Consider the following 18,355-nt stretch of genomic DNA (forward strand, 5'->3'; position numbering starts at 1 on the left):
GAATACTTATTAGTAATACCTGTAACTTCCAACTTTATACCTTCATAATCCCAAATCACTTAATGTTTAAATTTGTGACATCTTAAAATCACATCAAAAAATATTTCTAACCAAATATATTTATGTTTAATTTAATTGTCCTCTACTTTAATCTTGTAATGCAAAATCTATCGACAAAGACTTCTTTGTATAATTATTTTTACTTCTAATAAGAATGATATAAAATAAGATATATAAAAGAGAATAATTGATTTGTTTTTTTTGCCTGAAATTATAAGAGCGTAAGACAAAAACAATTCTTGAAAACATTAAAATGTATTTGTAGATACGCTTAGCGGCGGGAGATAATCAAAATTATTATGAAGTTATTTTTAAATTCTAAATAAAATATGAATCATGAAAAATATAATAAAAATTAATTAAGAGAATTCATTTAAACATTTTGCTTAAATTAATAAAAAGCTTAAGACAAGCTAACTTGATTATGTTAAGATTTGATGCTAATTGTCATTGTTTTACAAAAATATATATAAATTAGTAAAAATACTAGAGACGAACAAACTTCATTATCTTAATTACGATGTTAATTATTTATGTTTTCTTAATAGAATTAAATAAGCAAAGACTAAAAAATAAAAATTAAAAAAAGAAAAAAGGGAGACTAAAAATAACATTGAAATAAATTTTTTAAAAAAAACTTAGAATTATAGAAGAAAATTTATCAAGGAAAAAATTAATACAGATAATCATTTCAAATATACTTATTACTTAACCATTCATCCTCCATTATAATGATTCTAAAAAATTACTTAACTTTTTATCCTACACTTTAATTATAAGAAAATATTATTTATCGTTAATAATTATAAATATTCATATTATTTGTGAACAGTTTTTTTATGTTTACTTTATTCAGAAAAAATTCAAGAGTCTAATTATAAGTTTTTAGGATATATATAAGTTTTTTTTTAATCTTAACATAAAACCTTTTATCATTCATCTATAATTGTTCATTTATTACTTATTTTATTATGCATTTTAACAATAATATATTATTTTTATGTTAATTCTATATCACTAATAATTATTTTACCGAACTAAAATCATGTATCACCCATTTTCTTTCAAAGAATCAATATACAGAGAACTTTATATCTTAATATATAAATATTGAATTACTTTTTTAAGTCTTCAAATTATAGGTAGCTTATCTATTACGAATAATTTTTTATATTTCTAAGTCTGTTTTTGAATTTATTACTATTTTAATTCTTTTGATATTTTTAAAAAAATTTAAAAGACTAAAAATCTCACTTTAAATTTTTAACAAAACATTAAAGTTAACCATATTTAATTTTGAGAACTCATTCAAATGGATAATGAAGTCATAAATTCTTAATTATATTTTATAACTAACATTAAATAATAGGTACTATTCAACCAAAAAAAAGTATAGATATTTGACCGTACAAGTATTTATTTTTTGATAAAATTAATTCATGTATTGAGTTAAAATTACAAAGCTAAATGATAAAATTTATTAACTAATGTAATTGAATTTAAAAATTAAATAAAAATGAAAACTTTTAGACACCGCGCGTAGCGCGGCTAAGTTTACTAGTATAATAAATGTTGTGATTTTGACGAATAACAGCTATGTATAGTGATTTCTAAGACCCTAAGCCAGATTTTTATTAGGAATGTATAAGACACAAAATTTAAAAATAAAAATATATGAGACACAAAATCATTTTTTTTAGAGTTTTTTCTACTTATAAAATTCTTTAACTAATTTTATAATATACGAGTATTTCAACATAAAATGCTGCTCGACACAATCACATTTTTCCTTTTTTTTTCTTTCCCAGAAACCTTCTTCTCCATATCTCTTGTTATTTAAATTATTTCTTAATTAATATAATTAAGAAAGATTTCTTTAAAACTTTTTTCAATATATATATATATATATATATATATATTTTATATGGCATATCAAAATTAACAATAGAGAACCTTTTTAAAAATTATGAATTTTTTTCTTCGAAAATAATAGGATAAGTAGAATATAATTTTGAAAAAGAAGAGAAAAAAAGGATGATAAATTAGCGAAAAAAAACCAGTCACACCTTTCCCCTTACTAGAGCACATCGACGACCAACGAAGCAGACAGCCGGAGCTATGGTACTGCACTGCTGCTTCACCGGAACTACCCTCCATTCCCTCAAACTTGCTGCAATTCCTTACTTCTCCAGAACCCTAACCTCTCGTCTAACGCCTTACTATCCAAGGCCTCTGTTCCCTCTTGCCGTTAGATCCCTTTCTGCCGCCGCCGTCGTCCAAACTGCCGCCACCTCCACAGACGAGTATCAAGGTAATTTTATATTGACGTTTATTTTTTTGTTTAGTTTTGTTTTATTAGTATACTAAATTTTGCGGCGGTGAATTTAGTAGTGAAGCCTCAATGGAAAGCTGCAATTGATTTCAAGTGGATAAGAGATAATAAGGAGTCAGTTGCGGTTAATATTAAGAATAGGAACTCCAATGCCAATCTGGAGCTTGTTCTTCAGCTCTACGAGAAGTTGCTCAATGTTCAGAAGGTCAATTTTCTATCTCACTTGTTCACTCTTTTGAAGATAAAGTCTCAGCCTTTCCATATTTTGTATCTATCTTCAAAATTCATAATTTAGTTAGTTCAATTTGTTAAATTGAAAATGTAATTTAAGTCGAACTTTTAGCCAAAGGATTCTGAGCATTAGCTAATGCACTTCGCGAACACTTAACATTTGAGGGACATATATCCATATTATCTGTTTGAAAACCTTCACTAGGAGTATGATCATTTCTCTTTTGATTCTGTTATGAATGGGCCGAGACCAGTTATAGCAAAGCAGGCCAATACCATATTAAGCGGTTATGTTTGGTATCCAGGTTAATAAATAGCACATTCAAGGGAAAATAGGTTTATGGAAATTGTTAAGAAAAAAGTATGTTTCCTCTCATCTCCATTCTAAGTGTCTAAGCTTCTCATCCCCTTCTATCTATCTCTGTAATTTCTGATTTTCTTCCCCTTTGATTAACATTCTCAGTTTCGTTTTAAGGATCGTTAGCTGTTACTTGCTTGTTGTTTCCATTTCTCAATTGTATTTTGTGTTCTCAGTGATTATAATATATATCCTTGTGGTGTGGTAACTTGAGTTGTTACATTGGTGCTTTCATTGTTCATACTCCATTTAGAGAATTAATGACAAATAGAATATAAATGGAAGGGATTGTATAATAATTTTGATCAATACTTGTCTCCTTCCACTCAAGAGCATATTACCGTGCCAACCATTTAACCTTTTGATGACTTTAGCCACCATACTCTTAAAGTAACTAAGTCTTTTTGCACCAATATAAATAGGACATCCAAGATAAGTAAACGAGAAGCATTTATCTAGAAAACCAGTGCAAGATCTTAATCTATTAATTCTATAAGCACATGTTTTAGGAGCAGTGAGGAAAAGACTCATATCCTTGTTAACCAGTTGAGCGACAATCTTTCATAATCCTAATTTGTTTCATAATGAGCTCAATAGATTCACTTTAACACTCTAAAAATCACAATATCATCCGCATATGCAAGGTGAGTAATTTGAGGTCCATTCTTGTGCATGGAGAAAGGAATAAAATTATCATTTTGCAAAAGGTTATTGAGAGATCTAGAAAGTACCTCAACAGCGATAATAAACAATGAAGGAGAAATGGGATCACCTTGTTTGAGACCACGGGTTGACCTAAAAAACCCATGTCTACTACCATTTATAATCACAAAGTACCACACATCATAAATGCTTCTCCAGATTAGATCAATCCAATCATTATTAAAGCCAAACTTGTTAAGAATCTTTTTTTAAAAATGACCACAACATCCTATCATAAGTTTTAGCTATATCTAACTTTACAAAAAATTGCCACCTTTGTTAATTTTTGAGATTCCATGGATGATTTCCTCTATGAGCATAACATTGTCAGTGATTAGTCTTCCCGAAACAAAGACCGCTTTGGTTTTCAGGAACAAGATCAGTCAAGAGGGGGTTAAGGCGTTAAGCCCGTTGGACAGAATTTTGGAAACAATTTTATTGGTGTAATTGCTCAAGCTAATAGGTCTAAGATCAGCAAAACTACTAGGGGAGTCCACTTTAGGAATCAAAGCAAGAAAAGTATGAGTAAATAATTTAGTCAGACTCCTGAGCTTAAAAAAATCATGCACAAAAGCAATTATATCAGTTTTAATGATATCCCGACAAGTTTGAAAGAATTTACGATTGAAGACATCAGAGCAAGAAGAGCTGTCACTATTCATACTAAAGACAACAACTTTGATCTCAGTTTCTTCAGGTACTTTGGTCAGTATGATGTTGTCTTCATTTGGTGATCATTTCAGGAATGCAACTAATCAACCTGTTATTACCTTCTTTATTATTTAGGTTGAACTGTTAAAGCAGCTTTGCCAATAGTGTCATCTCCCTGCACCCATATTCCTCTGAGATTTTTGATTCTATGGATATGTAATCTCCTCCTCCTATTTCTAAGCACACTGTGGAAGTACTTGGTATTTTTATCGCAATCCTTAAACCAGTGTAGCTGAGTTTTCTGTCTCATCATAGTATCTTGCATATTCATCCATCTTAAGTACTCATCATAGCCTTCATTTAAATCTTTCCTACCTTGTTCAGTGTTGTAATTGATATCAATCTCTTTCAGGAGCTCCATCTTTGTCTCCCACTCTTTAACTTGAGTATTAACATCACCAATAGTGTTTTGACCCAGTGTTTTGGACGGCGAGAGGCGACAAAGGCCTGCCTCGCCATGCGGCGAGGCGAGCGGCAAGGCGCTTGCCTTTTTGTATAAAGGCGCCAATTAATACCAAAAATTAAAAATATTTAATTGCATATTTTATCCAAAATCTTAATAGTAATAACACATATTAGCAAATATTTAAATCAAAAACCAATAATAGATACTAAAAAGTCTAAAACTTTAAAGACCATATAATTCAAAATACAATAAACTAAAACGTTAAAAGTCTATTCTTCTTCAAAACTATCCAACTCTTGAATATCAAAATCCTCTACATAATTATATTGCTCTTCATCTTCTTCCTCCACGTATTCTTCATCAATTAGTGTTTGATTCCTACTTGAAGATGAACTTGTAGATGTACTTTCTACTCCTTTGCCCTTGTCAAGTGCTCTTGATCTTGAAGAAAGTCCCCTAAGATAATAGATATTCTCATCCGCTCCAATTTCCGTAGCAACACTACCCCAAGTAAGATCATCATCCTCATATACTAGTTCATCATCTTGATCTTCGGGGCATCCAACTAACCATTCATTTGAATCATCAATGTTATCCAAGCGAATAGGATCAATAAGATCACGAGCATCATAACGACGTTTCAATGTTCTATTGTACTTAATGTACACTAGATCATTGAGACGCGATAGTGTTAGCCTATTCCTCTTTTTAGAATGAATCTGTGCATAAGTTATTGACATTAGCTAATTGATATTGATAATGATATAATATGGAAATTAGGATATAAATTTTTTACTTACGTGTTCAAACACACTCCAATTTCGATCACATACGGATGAGCTACAAGTTAGGATTAATACTTTCATGGCAAACTTTTGCAAGTTTGGTGTTTCAATAACAAATAGTGACCACCATTCAACTATAATAAAATAAATTTAAAGGTTAGTGACTATAAATAAGTCAAATAATTTAAGTAAGAATGTAAGATCAACCCCACTTACCCGGTGACCTTGTGTCTCTAGCACTTTTAGCCGGACCACAACCAAATAGTCCATCCGCCATTTTGTACCTAGGAAGCTCAGCGACTAGTGAATCTTGTATTGTTGTATCATGGACCAACTTCTCAACACATGCATAATACTCGGTCCACAAAGTCTGTGCTATAGTTCCCTCTTCTTGAGCTTTATAATATAATCTTGGGTTCAAAACATGGCCTGCAGCATGCAAAGGTCGATAGAGTTGTTCTGACCACCTTGCATCAATAATTTGAAACACTTTCTCATATTGCTTCTTAACTCCATGAAAACCATCTGCAATAGCTTCTTTCGCTTTATCCAGTGATATGAAAGGCGAGCGCCTCATCGCCTTTCATCACTCAGGCGAGGCGAGATTAGAATGGCGACGTATGGCGACAGCAAAGACGCCACCTTTTTATTTAAATTTTTTAAAAATGTTTGACTTAACAATATTAGTCAAAATTAGGGCTTTTTTATACTTTTGAAATCTGTTGTTGCTCCCTCGCGACTCCCCTCGCTCTCTTCTCCCTCGCGACTTTCTTCTCCCCTCGCGACTCTCTTCTCCCTCGCGACTCTCTACTGCTGCGAGTTGTTGGCTTGCTGCTGCCTGCTGCTGTCAGCTGAAGACCTGAGGTATATTGTATACCTCTTTTTCTGTTCTTTTTCTTCATAAAAAACTATGTCTGCTGATGGCTTTTCAGTTCTGTATTTTTCCTTCCAGTCATCAGACTCATCAGTGATGAGTGATGACTGCTTTGTTTTTCTCCTATTCAGTATTCACTGCTTTCAGTGCTTACTGCCTCAGCCTTACTGCGTATTGACTATTGACTGCCTATAATTTTTTAAAAAAATTCTTTCCAGTTTCCTAATTATTTATTCCTAAATAGTGAATTGATTGAATTCAATAACCAATGGCGGAGCTAGCAAAAAGAGGGACATTGGATGGAATTATGACACTAAAGGAGCGACGAAAGATTCGGTTAATTGTAACTTTTGTGGGAGTACTTTTAGTGGTGGAATAACTCGACACAAACAACATTTAGTGGGTGGTTTCAAGAATGTTAAACAATGTACCGCTTGTCCGTTGGAGATTAGAGAAGAAGTAAGGGCTTATATGCAAAACAAGATCGCTAATAATCCCAAATTTCAAGTGAGGTAACCGGAAGAATATATTGATATTGATGATCTTGATCAAATGGATGATTATGAGGAAACGATGCCTCCCTCCAAAACTCAAAAGATATCTTCTAGTTCTAGTGGAGGTGTATCATCCACCGCACGGAATGTGACGAAAGGCCATTTGAATCTCTATTTTTCACAGAAATCAACACAAAAAAGGAGGCTTTGAAAAAGGGGGAGGAATTGATGAAACAAAGAAAATACTAAGAGAGCGTGCGGTAAGTGCTTTTGCAATTTGGATGTATGATGCGGGGCTCCCTTTTGATTGCGTCAATCACATTTGATAAATTTATTGAGGCGGTAGGACAACATGGCCCCGGAAAGAAGCCTCCTACATTCCATGAAGTTAGAGTCACTCACCTTAAAAAAGAGGTGGAGAAAGTAGAAAAAATTGTTGATGAGCATAAAGTGCAATGAACAAAGTTTGGATGTTCCATTATGATGGACAAATGGACGGCACGAAATGGTAAAATGATCATCAATATTTTGGTGAATTCTCCAATCGGTAGTGTATTTCTTGGTTCTATTGATGCTAGCAATGAATCTACCGATTCCACCAAAATGTACATGTTATTTGAAAACACTATTGCAAGATATGTTTCCGCCGCGGATGCGGAAGGCCATCCTAACAATAAGGTCTTCCCTGTCTCGGGAAAGGGTCCTCCCCTCTTCTTCCAGGGTTTGAATTTGGTCAAGGAGCTGTTGAATGCGTTGTTCCACCAGCTCCGGAAAAAACAGCAGACACATGCTCTAAAAAAGGATGAAGCGTTTGCTGACGTTCGCGCCTTTCATTTTCAACATTTAGAATTCTTTGATTAATTTGGGAAAGTCTTTCAGTGGTAGTTGGATCCATATCTCCCTTTGCTTGACTTCCTACTCCGCCTTTTTATCAGATTTCATCATACTGCTAGTCGTTGTTATTCCCCGCTAACGAGTTTAACTGAGATAAAACAGAATCAAAAGGGCTAGGAGCTCTGGCCGGTAACGAAACTAAAGCTTCACACAGGTCTTACTTCTTTTTTCCAACTTGAAAGGGGAATAAAACATGATTGCGAACTGCAGATAAACTCGTTAGCGGGGAATAACAACGACTAGCAGTACGATGAAATCTGATAAAAAGGCGGAGTAGGTAGTCAAGCAAAGGGAGATATGGATCCAGCTACCACTGAAAGACTTTCTCAAATTAATCAAAGAATTCTAAATGTTGAAAATGAAAGGCGCGAACGTCAGCAAACGCTTCATGCTTTTTTAGAGCATGTGCCTGCCGTTTTTCCGGAGCTGGTGGAACAACGCATTCAACAGCTCCTTAACCAAATTCAATCCCTGGAAGAAGAGGGGAGAACCCTTTCCCGAGACAGGGAAGACCTTATTGTTAGGATGTCCTTCCGCATCCGCGGCGGAAACATATCTTGCAATAGTGTTTTCAAATAACATGTACATTTTGGTGGAATCGGTAGATTCATTGCTAGCATCAATAGAACCAAGAAATACACTACCGATTGGAGAATTCACCAAAATATTGATGATCATTTTACCATTTCGTGCCGTCCATTTGTCCATCATAATGGAACATTCAAACTTTGTTCATTGCACTTTATGCTCATCAACAATTTTTTCTACTTTCTCCACCTCTTTTTTTTAGGTGAGTGACTCTAACTTCATGGAATGTAGGAGGCTTCATTCTGGGGCCATGTTGTCCTACCGCCTCAATAAATTTATCAAATGATTTGTGGTTGACGCAATCAAAAAAGAGCCCCGCATCATACATCCAAATTGCAAAAGCACTTACCGCACGCTCTCTTAGTATTTTCTTTCTTTCATCAATTCCTCCTCCTTTTTGTGTTGATTTCTGTGAAAAATAGTGATTCAAAGGGCCTTTCGTCACATTCCGTGCGGTGGATGATGCACCTCCACTAGAACTAGAAGATATCTTTTGAGTTTTGGAGGGAGGCATCGTTTCCTCATAATCATCCATTTGATCAAGATCATCAATATCAATATATTCTTCCGGCTACCTCACTTGAAATTTGGGATTATTAACGATCTTGTTTTGCATATAAGCCCTTACTTCTTCTCTAATCTCCAACGGACAAGCGGTACATTGTTTAACATTCTTGAAACCAACCACTAAATTTTGTTTGTGTCGAGTTATTCCACCATTAAAAGTACTCCCACAAAAGTTACAATTAACCGAATCTTTCGTCGCTCCTTTAGTGCCATAATTCCATCCAATGTCCCTCTTTTTGCTAGCTCCGCCATTGGTTATTGAATTCAATCAATTCACTGTTTAGGAATAAATAATCAGGAAATTGGAAAGAATCTTTTTTTTAAATTATAGGCAGTCAATAGTCAATACGCAGTAAGGCTGAGGCAGTAAGCACTGAAAGCAGTGAATACTGAATAGGAGAAAAACAAAGCAGTCATGACTCATCACAGATGAGTCTGATGTCTGGAAGGAAAAATACAGAACTGAAAGGCCATCAGCAGACATAGTTTTTTATGAAGAAAAAGAACAGAAAAAAGAGGTATACGATATACCTCAGGTCTTCAGCAGGCAGCAGCAAGCCAACAACTCGCAGCAGTAGAGAGTCGCGAGGGATAAGAGAGCGAGGGGCGTCGCGAGGGAGCATCAACAGAGTTCAAAAGTACAAAAAAAGCCCTAATTTTGACTAATATTGTTAAGTCAAACATTTTAAAAAAATTTAAATGAAAAGGCGGCGCCTTTGCTGTATCCATTACGTCGCCTTTCTGATCTCGCATCGCCTCAGTGATGAAAGGCGATGAGGCCTCGCCAAAGGCGATGAGGCCTCGCCAAAGGCGATGAGGCGCTCGCCTTTCATATCACTGTTTTGACCAACGACTAAGTGTTTTACCAAGCCGGTTTAGCTTAATTGCTAGAGTCCATTTAGAATTTCCCCTGACCTCCTCATTCCAGGATTTTACACAATTGTCATAAAATTAGGCCGATCCACCCAAAAGTTGAGGACTTTAAAGTATCTGATGTTGATGTTGTTCTGCTGATCATTGTGGCACTTGACTAGTAAGGTCTATGGTCAGAGCCAGACCTCGATAGGTGCCTTACACTATTGTGTTGGAACTTAAGGTTCCAATCATCATTGATTAGAACTCTATCTAGTCTCATCCGTATTTTCTTACTAGGCCTCCGGTAGTTGCACCAAGTCTATTTAGGGACTGTAAAATCAACATCATTGAGACCACATGCTTCTATACAATTGATGAAGTCCATACTCTTGCTCATTCTATGTGGTATGTCTCCTAATTTCTCATCAGGATTCATAATTACATTAGAGTCTCCACCCATACACCAAGGACCATCGACATATGTACTAGTATCCATCAGGCTGAACCAAAGATCTTCCATTTCTACTAGTGTACATTTTGCATAAACGACCGTCACAAAAGTGCCATTGTCAACGGGAGAGTCTTTAAGCTTCAGAGTCAATTATTATCTGTAATACCTTCAGTATGGTCAGTCATTCCAAAAGCACCATATTTGTCCATTAGCATTGGACATACAATGGTGGAATCCTACACAACTCTTATAACTATTGATCTTGTTCATATTACTAAATGGCTCATATATAGCAACAAAGGCCACTTTTTTTTTTTTTTTTAATTATGAAGTAGATTCATTTCAAGGAATCAAGAAGATGCAAGCTTTACAAGGATAGAACAGTTAAGCTCACAAAAAAAGGATTTGTAGCCTCTTTCTAAGCTATAGAGATAAAAAAATCCAAGAAGAGTTCTAAATTATTTCCAGGGGTCAACTTGGACCAACTAAAAAGGCTAACTAGACATCTGCCTTGCAAAAGATTTCTAGAAGTTGAAATTCCATCAAAACATATTTTGTTCCTCTCAGTCCATGAACACCAAAAGATAGCACCAGGGATCATCATTGACATACTCTTGATGGCTTTGTCAACTTCCCATGAACTCCAACTTTCAAGAGCATCCCTAACAGGGAAAGGCATGACCCAGGAAAGACCAGAAAAGCAACGGAACATATTCCAGAGGTCTGAGGTAGCTGAGTAGTGCAGCAGCAAGTGGTTGACACTTTCTGTGTGCTTGTGGCAGAAATAGCATCGGTTAGCAAGCTGGAATTTCCTTTTGGAGAGATTATGAGGCACGAGTTATCCTGTGTGAGCAATGGCCACTTTATTAATGTTGACAAGAATTTTGAGTCTGTGACATGATTTTTTTCCTCACCCCTCTAATATTCCAGAAGATTGCACTAATCATGGATTAACGAAGGTGGAGGGACACTTTGTCTTTGACTTTTCCTCTTTTACGAGGGATAGATCTCTTCTTTGTGTGTTTTCCCTTTTCTCTTTCTTTGGCTCTGCCTCTTCTGTCAGTAGAAAAAAACTTTCTTTGTCTTTGAGCAGTGTCTTGAAGCTTGTCACATATGTCTGCTCTATATTCAAAAGAGTCTTCTGATAGAGTGTGGAGTCTCCAAAGTTCCTGTATTTCTTCCTGCCTCTTGGTTCATTTCTGAATAATTGTACGATTTCACGACTTCTATCCTTGTTCGTATTGTCGATTGCTTTGGATTCCATGGAGTTCTCTTCCCTGTTCTGTTTCTTTGCAGCTTCATTGTCTATGGTATCACACTTCATATCCACACACAAGTTGATAGGCCCAACATTCTTGATTTCAGATGGGAGACTTGGAGATTGAATTTCTCTTTCCTCAACTTCTTGTTCATCAATATGCCCATTATCTTGAGGAGAGTTCCTTTCTCTGTTCAAAAGTTGTTCAATCAGTGTCATTAACAATAGTTTCCTTTGTCTGGCTATCAATTGTTTGTTCTTGTACGTGTTTTGAACTGTTCTCCTGTTCCTTTTGCTCTTCTTCACCAGTACTTCCCTTTATGTTCTTGTTCATCTGACCATCTATAGCAATTTTAGTCTTTTTGTATTTTCTCATCTTTGTAGGAGGTGCTAATGCTTTAAAGAGGACAACGTTCTCTTCTTGAGGCATTTTCTGAGTTTTATGATTGCTTTTGTTCTTTCTATTGTTTTCTTGAGTTTCCTCGATTCTCCGTTGTTCTCCTTGATTTTCTTCAGCTGACCTCGTTCTCTTCATATTGCTCTCATGTTTTTCATTGTCAACAATAGTGGTAGCCTCTTATTTATCATTTTTGTTATTCTTGTTTCCTGATTAACCTTATTTTGTACAGAACTTTCTGAATAATATTTTCACCCTTATCTTTATCACCATGATCAGTCTCGTCCTTTTTCTTGTTACCATTATTCCTTTCCTTTTGTTTTTCAACTTCCTTGATATTTTCTCTTTCCAAGATTTGACACTCTTTGACATAGTGCTGAATTTTTTGGCAGTGTTTGCAATATTTGGGAACACCCTCATATTCCGATTTTTGCACATAACCGTTAAGAGGAGCATCATCGCATTCAAGTCCAACCCAAACACTTTCCGGAAGTGGTTTAAGTTAATCTACCTCTACCCTAATTTTAGCCATATTCAACCTAGTACGCCCATTAGTGGCAGCATCCAGAGTAGGAGGAGTTCCAACAGAGTACAATAATCGTTTATATAATGCCAAGTATGTAAGTGAAAGGGTAAACCTGGTAGAAGAATCCATGCTGGAGCTATTGGTAGATCTTTTTCTGGTTTGTAAGTCAGTAGACCATTTTTGTAACCACATCTGTGCCTTATCGATCTCAGTTATGCGCTTAAACCAAACTGATTTAAAGTCCTCTTCATTTGTCAGGTCAATGAAAACATTGTAGTTGTCGAAAACACCAATTTTTGCAGAACCCTTAATTTGAATTTTTTCTTAAAATTGGGACCTGATTTGTCAATTCGGGTCGGGTTTTGTAGAACCTACACACAATTGTGTATCGACACTCATCAGCCATTACTCCATAATACTCAGAAGCTTTGAAGATCACAGCCGGCATTCCATTATGGGCGGAGTGTCGAGCTTGGACCTTTTCCCTTCCCTGTAGAATTGTAGTCGAAGGATGAGTAGGGTTTGTTGCTGGAGCAGTAATTGTACTAGCATATGGTGGTTTCTCTGAGATTCCTTCTGTCATAGCATTTACCCCTCGAAGAGGGTGATTCCCTCCTTGCGGACGCGCCAGAAGATGGAGTCCCGGAGGCTCCATCAAAGGTTGACCTTGTTAGGACGCGCTTCTATTAGCCGTTAGTGAATGTTAGAAAAGTGGAGTGAGGAGAGGATTGATTGGATATATCTTAAGCAATGAAGTCCAATAGATGTGATCTGTAAAGCTACATGTCTAGGAAAGGTGTTATAGCGTTACTTCTTGTAAATTGCATTTGTATTCCAGATATGATCCTGGACTCTGTAAAGATTCCTTCCTCCTGTCATCTTTCCCTCTCCTTCGCGTTACAGGATAATGATACATGACAAAAGGAACAGGATTTCTGCTCATTACCACTGTCTTGATTATTTCAAAGTCTTTAGGGCTTTGTGTTGCATTCTTAGAGCTTCAATTTGTTCATAGAAGTAACACATTCGCATGCTTGAATTATTTTTTGTAGAACTGGTTGTTCTCAATATTAGCTAATTGTTACTCACAGATAACAGGAGGTTGAAAAGTTACGAGCAGAGAGAAATGCAGTTGCAAACAAGATGAAAGGAAAACTAGAATCCTCAGAACGCCAGAAGCTCATTGAAGAAGGTTCATTTCTTATTTTATGAACACCTTGAAGTTTTTGGTGGCTAAATTATTCATTGTGTGAATTGTATTTTTCATCAGGAAAGAATCTGAAGGAAGAACTTGTTACTTTGGAAGAAGACCTGCTAAATCTTACAGATGAACTGCAGCAAGAAGCACAATCCATACCTAATATGACACATCCAGATGTTCCATTAGGAGGGGAAGATTCTTCAACAGTCAGGAAAATGGTACTTCTGATTTGATATACACCTGTGCAGACCACATTGTTTTGGTCTTTCTCAAGCCTCATTTACATTCCTTGTATTTCAGGTTGGTAAGCCTGCTGAGTTTAGCTTTGCTATTAAGGACCATGTCCAGCTGGGAAAAGAGCTAGATCTGTTTGATTTTGATGCTGCAGCTGAGGTATTCTTTCTCATCCAAGGTATTTGTTTTGTAACCTAGAACTAACTTAGTGGCTGTCTATATAATCAATACAATCAATTTGTTTTGAAAACCAGTTACTTCCTCACCAAGTTAACCTTTGCATACTGGACCATGTTCTTCCCAAACTCTTTCTGCTATTGAGTTATCAAACCTAATGTTGTAGCCGCTGGTAGTAAATTGTGTTTGCTGGTTGAACGTTGGTCTGCCACTACATTTTTTTAGCAGAGTGCTTGCGTCCAAAGATCACTGGACATGATTAAGTTTGTATACCATATAGGCAAATTGACCTGCTACCACTGCTTACTTTCAGAAGATGAGTTGGTTACGGGAAATCGTGATGTAGCTTGCTTATGGTTAAGTTAAATTTGCTTTTCAGGTCAGTGGGTCAAAATTCTATTACTTGAAGAATGAAGCAGTTATTTTAGAGATGGGTCTTGTAAACTGGGCAGTTTCCGAGGCCATGAAAAGAGGTTTTACACCTCTGACAACTCCTGAGATTGTAAGGTCATCTGTGGTGGAAAAATGTGGATTTCAACCCCGTGGAACGAACACTCAGGTTTATCTTTCACTAATGTTGATGCCATTTGGATGATTTTTTCCACAATCTGTGATGTGTCCTTTTCATCTTCTGTTTGTGAACATTGCCATTGTGTCTGTGGATAGGTGTTATCACTTTGCTTGAAATCAGATTGAGAGATAACCACAAGAGCCAATTAATGGTTATCTTGTATCTTTTTTGAAGAGCATAATATCTTCTCTCTTTTTTGAACTGATTTTTGATGGTGAGGCGAAGTTTTTACTCGAACCAAGTCTTGAGCTCATGGCGGCTCTACGCATAAAAAAATAAGGCCTTTGCCTTAGGCCCCCAAATTTTTGTCAAGAATAATTTGTGTTAAAGTTTTTATAGAAAAATTAAATATTTATGATAAAAAGTATAATTTTTTTAAATATAAATTATTTTATCCGCTTTAATATCTTTTGTGGAGTACTTTGTTAAAAATGAGAATTAACAGGGATAAGCGTTATAAAGTGTATTACAAATTCTTTTTTATTTCTTATTAAATTTTAGTTTCAAGCATTACTCTAAGCAAAATTAAAATGAGGTTATACCAAGTCATCAACTTTTTGAGTCAAATTCTATGGTTCTAACTCTTATCTTTATTTAATATTTATCAACTTATTACTTGTATCATTATGTTAACAATACATACAATAATTGTCTCACTTAAAGATGTTTTTCAATGTTGAGTTGATAAAATCTCACCTAAAACTAGTAACTGAAAAAAGAATATTAAGTACTAATAATTTTCATCTTAATAGTGTAATTTTTTTAAATGAATACGTATATGAAGTATATATATATTTTAGGCCGTGAATTGAAATTTCGCTTTAGGCCCCCATTACGTTGAGCCGCCCCTGCTTGAGCTACCAAGGTAACCCTGATTTTACTGAAAAAGAGTTTAATGACCTTGACATTGTTATTTGAAGCTAGAGACTTACTATCCTCCATAGTTTGGGTTTTAGCTTCATATGCAGATTTATTAATTGATAATAGAGCAAGCTCTTTACATGAATCACATTCATATTCTGAAATGCAACATGTTAGTCTTTAGTTAAATGTATAACTATGTATATTTTACTTTTCTTTTTGTTCTTCGTTATATTTGTCATTTGTTCTAGGTAGGCTTTGTGATTTTTTCACTTTTTTTTGGGGCGGGGGGAGGAGAAGCTGAAGCATATCATTCACTGAAACGAATTGGTTAAATTGATTTAGCTGATGAGTGATATTTTACTAAATGACTGGTAGGTGTACTCCATTGAAAATAGTGATCAGTGCCTGATTGGCACTGCTGAGATTCCAGTAGGCGGAATACATATGGACTCCATTCTGTCTGAGTCTTCATTACCATTGAAATATGTGGCGTTCTCGCATTGCTTCCGGACGGAGGCTGGTGCTGCAGGAGCTGCAACTAGGTTACTTTTGATTTCTTATCTTCCTGTCATTCTTTTCTTTTCTGTCTTCCTTTTAAAAAATATTTTCTTTCTTCACATTATATATGATGACATATGCTATAAAAAGATAATACATATCCACGTTTTGCAACTTTCATACTTAAACTACGGGGTATTGTATTACCCTATGATGACATATGCTATAAAAAGATAGTACATATCCACGTTTTGCAACTTTCATACTTAAACTACAGGGTATTGTATTACCCCTCAAACTACTATGTTTCCAATTTGAAACCCCCCTGGAATGCCAAGTGGCATGGAGGAGTGACTGTACTCTCTTTGTGACATGTGAGAACTAAAATTAGGCAAAAAACAGCAGCCACATTGCATTTTCCCTCCACTTTTCGAATTAATTAGTCTTTTTCCTCATTTGTTCCTTTTTCGTATTCAATTTGCTTTGTTTTTTCTTGAGCTGAAATGTGTATGCGCGAGAAATGCACACATTAACTTAGTTTCATTCAAGAGGTTTTTTCGGAGGAAACATTGTAGTACATGGGGTAAAAATGACATCCAACAATAAGTATAGAAGTTGCTAAATGTTGAATATTTCAGGTTTTATTAATTTATTAATTCATATATAAATTCCATTAGCCCACTAAATGTATTATTTACTTTAATATCTGGTTGTTCTGTGACCATTTGTGCTTTAAGTTCCTAGTTTCATTGCCGAGTGTCCATCAGAAATGGAAAATCTGCTGAAAATTATATACGTGAGCACTACACAGTCATACATTTTTTTTTCTGCATCAAGAAATTAATTACAGTGATTGGCTGCAGGGGACTTTATCGAGTTCACCAGTTCAGCAAGGTGGAAATGTTCATACTATGCCGACCAGATGAAAGCGACTCATACCATAAAGAACTCATTGAAATTGAAGAAGAGCTCTTCTCATCGCTTGGATTTCATTTCAAGTGCGAATCTTAATTTCATATATACGAGGATCAATTTATGCATGTTTGGTGAATTGGTTGATCAGTTTTGTCCACCAAACATGCAGTTGTTTTTCTTTCTCCTTTTCTTATAAGCAAAGCATACTGTGTGCAGGACACTGGACATGGCATCTGAGGATCTAGGTGCACCAGCATATCGTAAATTTGATGTGGAAGCCTGGATGCCAGGATTGGGCCGTTATGGTGAGGTAGGCAATGACACCAAGTCTATTTTTTTTTCCAGATGTACAATTGTCACATATTTAACGTGGAGCTGCACTGTCCATAATTTCTGCAACTATTGGATCGTTTGGATGAGCGGTTAAACAAAGCTAGAACAACTGAATCACTGCGCTACCTTAACTTGATTCTTTATTTCTTTTAACAATATTCTAATCTGCTATGTTCTTTGTTCAACAGATATCAAGTGCATCAAATTGTACAGATTATCAAAGCCGGCGGCTGGGAATAAGATATCGCCCCGAATCATCATCAGCAAGTCTTAAAAAGGGCAAAAATGCAGCTCCGACACAGTTCGTTCACACACTAAATGCTACAGCATGTGCAGTTCCTCGAATGATAGTTTCCTTGCTTGAGAATTTCCAGCAAGAAGATGGCTCAGTTATTATACCAGAGCCACTGAGACCATTCATGGGCGGGCTTCAGATTATTAAACCAAAACATATACAGAACTGAAACAGGAAGCACATTTAATATTAGATTCTGTATCTTTCATCATACTTTTTTCCCATCATCTTTTTCAGTAGTTTTCATGTTCAATTCGGCAGTAGATTGGACAGACGTTTAAGATGAGTTTAAGTTTATATAGAAGTTGAATATTATTCAATTTCATTTATCATCATTGGAATTTGCAGATTGGCTGTTTGCTTTGAGGTTATGGCATTCTGACATGAGGTGTTTGTTTATATATTATTTTCTACTTGGATACTAGACTTGTTTACAAAAAGATTTGAACCCATGCGCGTCTATTATTTCAGTAAAGATTGATAGCATGTTTTGTCAAGCTTTTGGAGGTTAAAAATACTTGGTTTTTAAAAAGTGAGGTGTTTGGCCAAACTTTTGAAAGAAAATAAGTGTTTATGGGAGTATAGAAAGTTGTTTTTCACAAGTTAAAAATGTAGCTTTTTCCTTAAAGCACTTCTGGAAAAAATACATTCTAGTTGTGAGTCATGCTGTATTCAATACTTGTCTTCGACCCCTTAATCTCTTGTTTTTACTTGCTGTTGATTAAATCATGAATTATCTTGAAAGATAATCTGTGGACAATAATAATCCTGTTGGGGG

General features: G+C 35.4%; 1 protein-coding gene across 2 annotated transcripts; it reads left to right on the forward strand.

Annotated features, from left to right (window-relative positions):
- Nucleotides 1-1,827: 1,827 nt before the first annotated feature.
- Nucleotides 1,828-18,074, forward strand: LOC101263605 (serine--tRNA ligase, chloroplastic/mitochondrial). Of its 2 annotated transcripts, none has more exons than XM_004237893.4 (10): nucleotides 1,828-2,371; nucleotides 2,449-2,597; nucleotides 13,588-13,681; nucleotides 13,760-13,908; nucleotides 13,991-14,083; nucleotides 14,481-14,660; nucleotides 15,912-16,078; nucleotides 16,898-17,032; nucleotides 17,166-17,259; nucleotides 17,471-18,074. In XM_004237893.4, exons 1-10 carry the CDS (start codon nucleotides 2,179-2,181, stop codon nucleotides 17,744-17,746), a joined length of 1,530 nt encoding a protein of 509 aa, XP_004237941.2. In that variant the 5' UTR covers nucleotides 1,828-2,178; the 3' UTR covers nucleotides 17,747-18,074. The 2 variants fall into 2 exon arrangements, with proteins under 2 accessions (XP_004237941.2, XP_019069177.2); XM_019213632.3 differs by having other exon boundaries at nucleotides 2,085-2,371; nucleotides 13,581-13,681.
- The last annotated feature ends 281 nt before the right edge of the window (nucleotides 18,075-18,355 follow it).

The sequence above is a fragment of the Solanum lycopersicum genome, chromosome 4 (assembly GCF_036512215.1).
Source record: "Solanum lycopersicum chromosome 4, SLM_r2.1".
In the NCBI taxonomy this organism is placed as follows: domain Eukaryota; kingdom Viridiplantae; phylum Streptophyta; class Magnoliopsida; order Solanales; family Solanaceae; genus Solanum; species Solanum lycopersicum.

Coding starts and splice junctions, on each gene's coding strand:
- LOC101263605 (XM_004237893.4), top strand. CDS start 2,179: ATGGTACTGCACTGCTGCTTCACCGGAACTACCCTCCATTCCCTCAAA. Junction 13,682..13,759: donor CCAGAAGCTCATTGAAGAAG/GTTCATTTCTTA, acceptor ATTTTTCATCAG/GAAAGAATCTGAAGGAAGAA. Junction 16,079..16,897: donor GCTGCAGGAGCTGCAACTAG/GTTACTTTTGAT, acceptor GATTGGCTGCAG/GGGACTTTATCGAGTTCACC.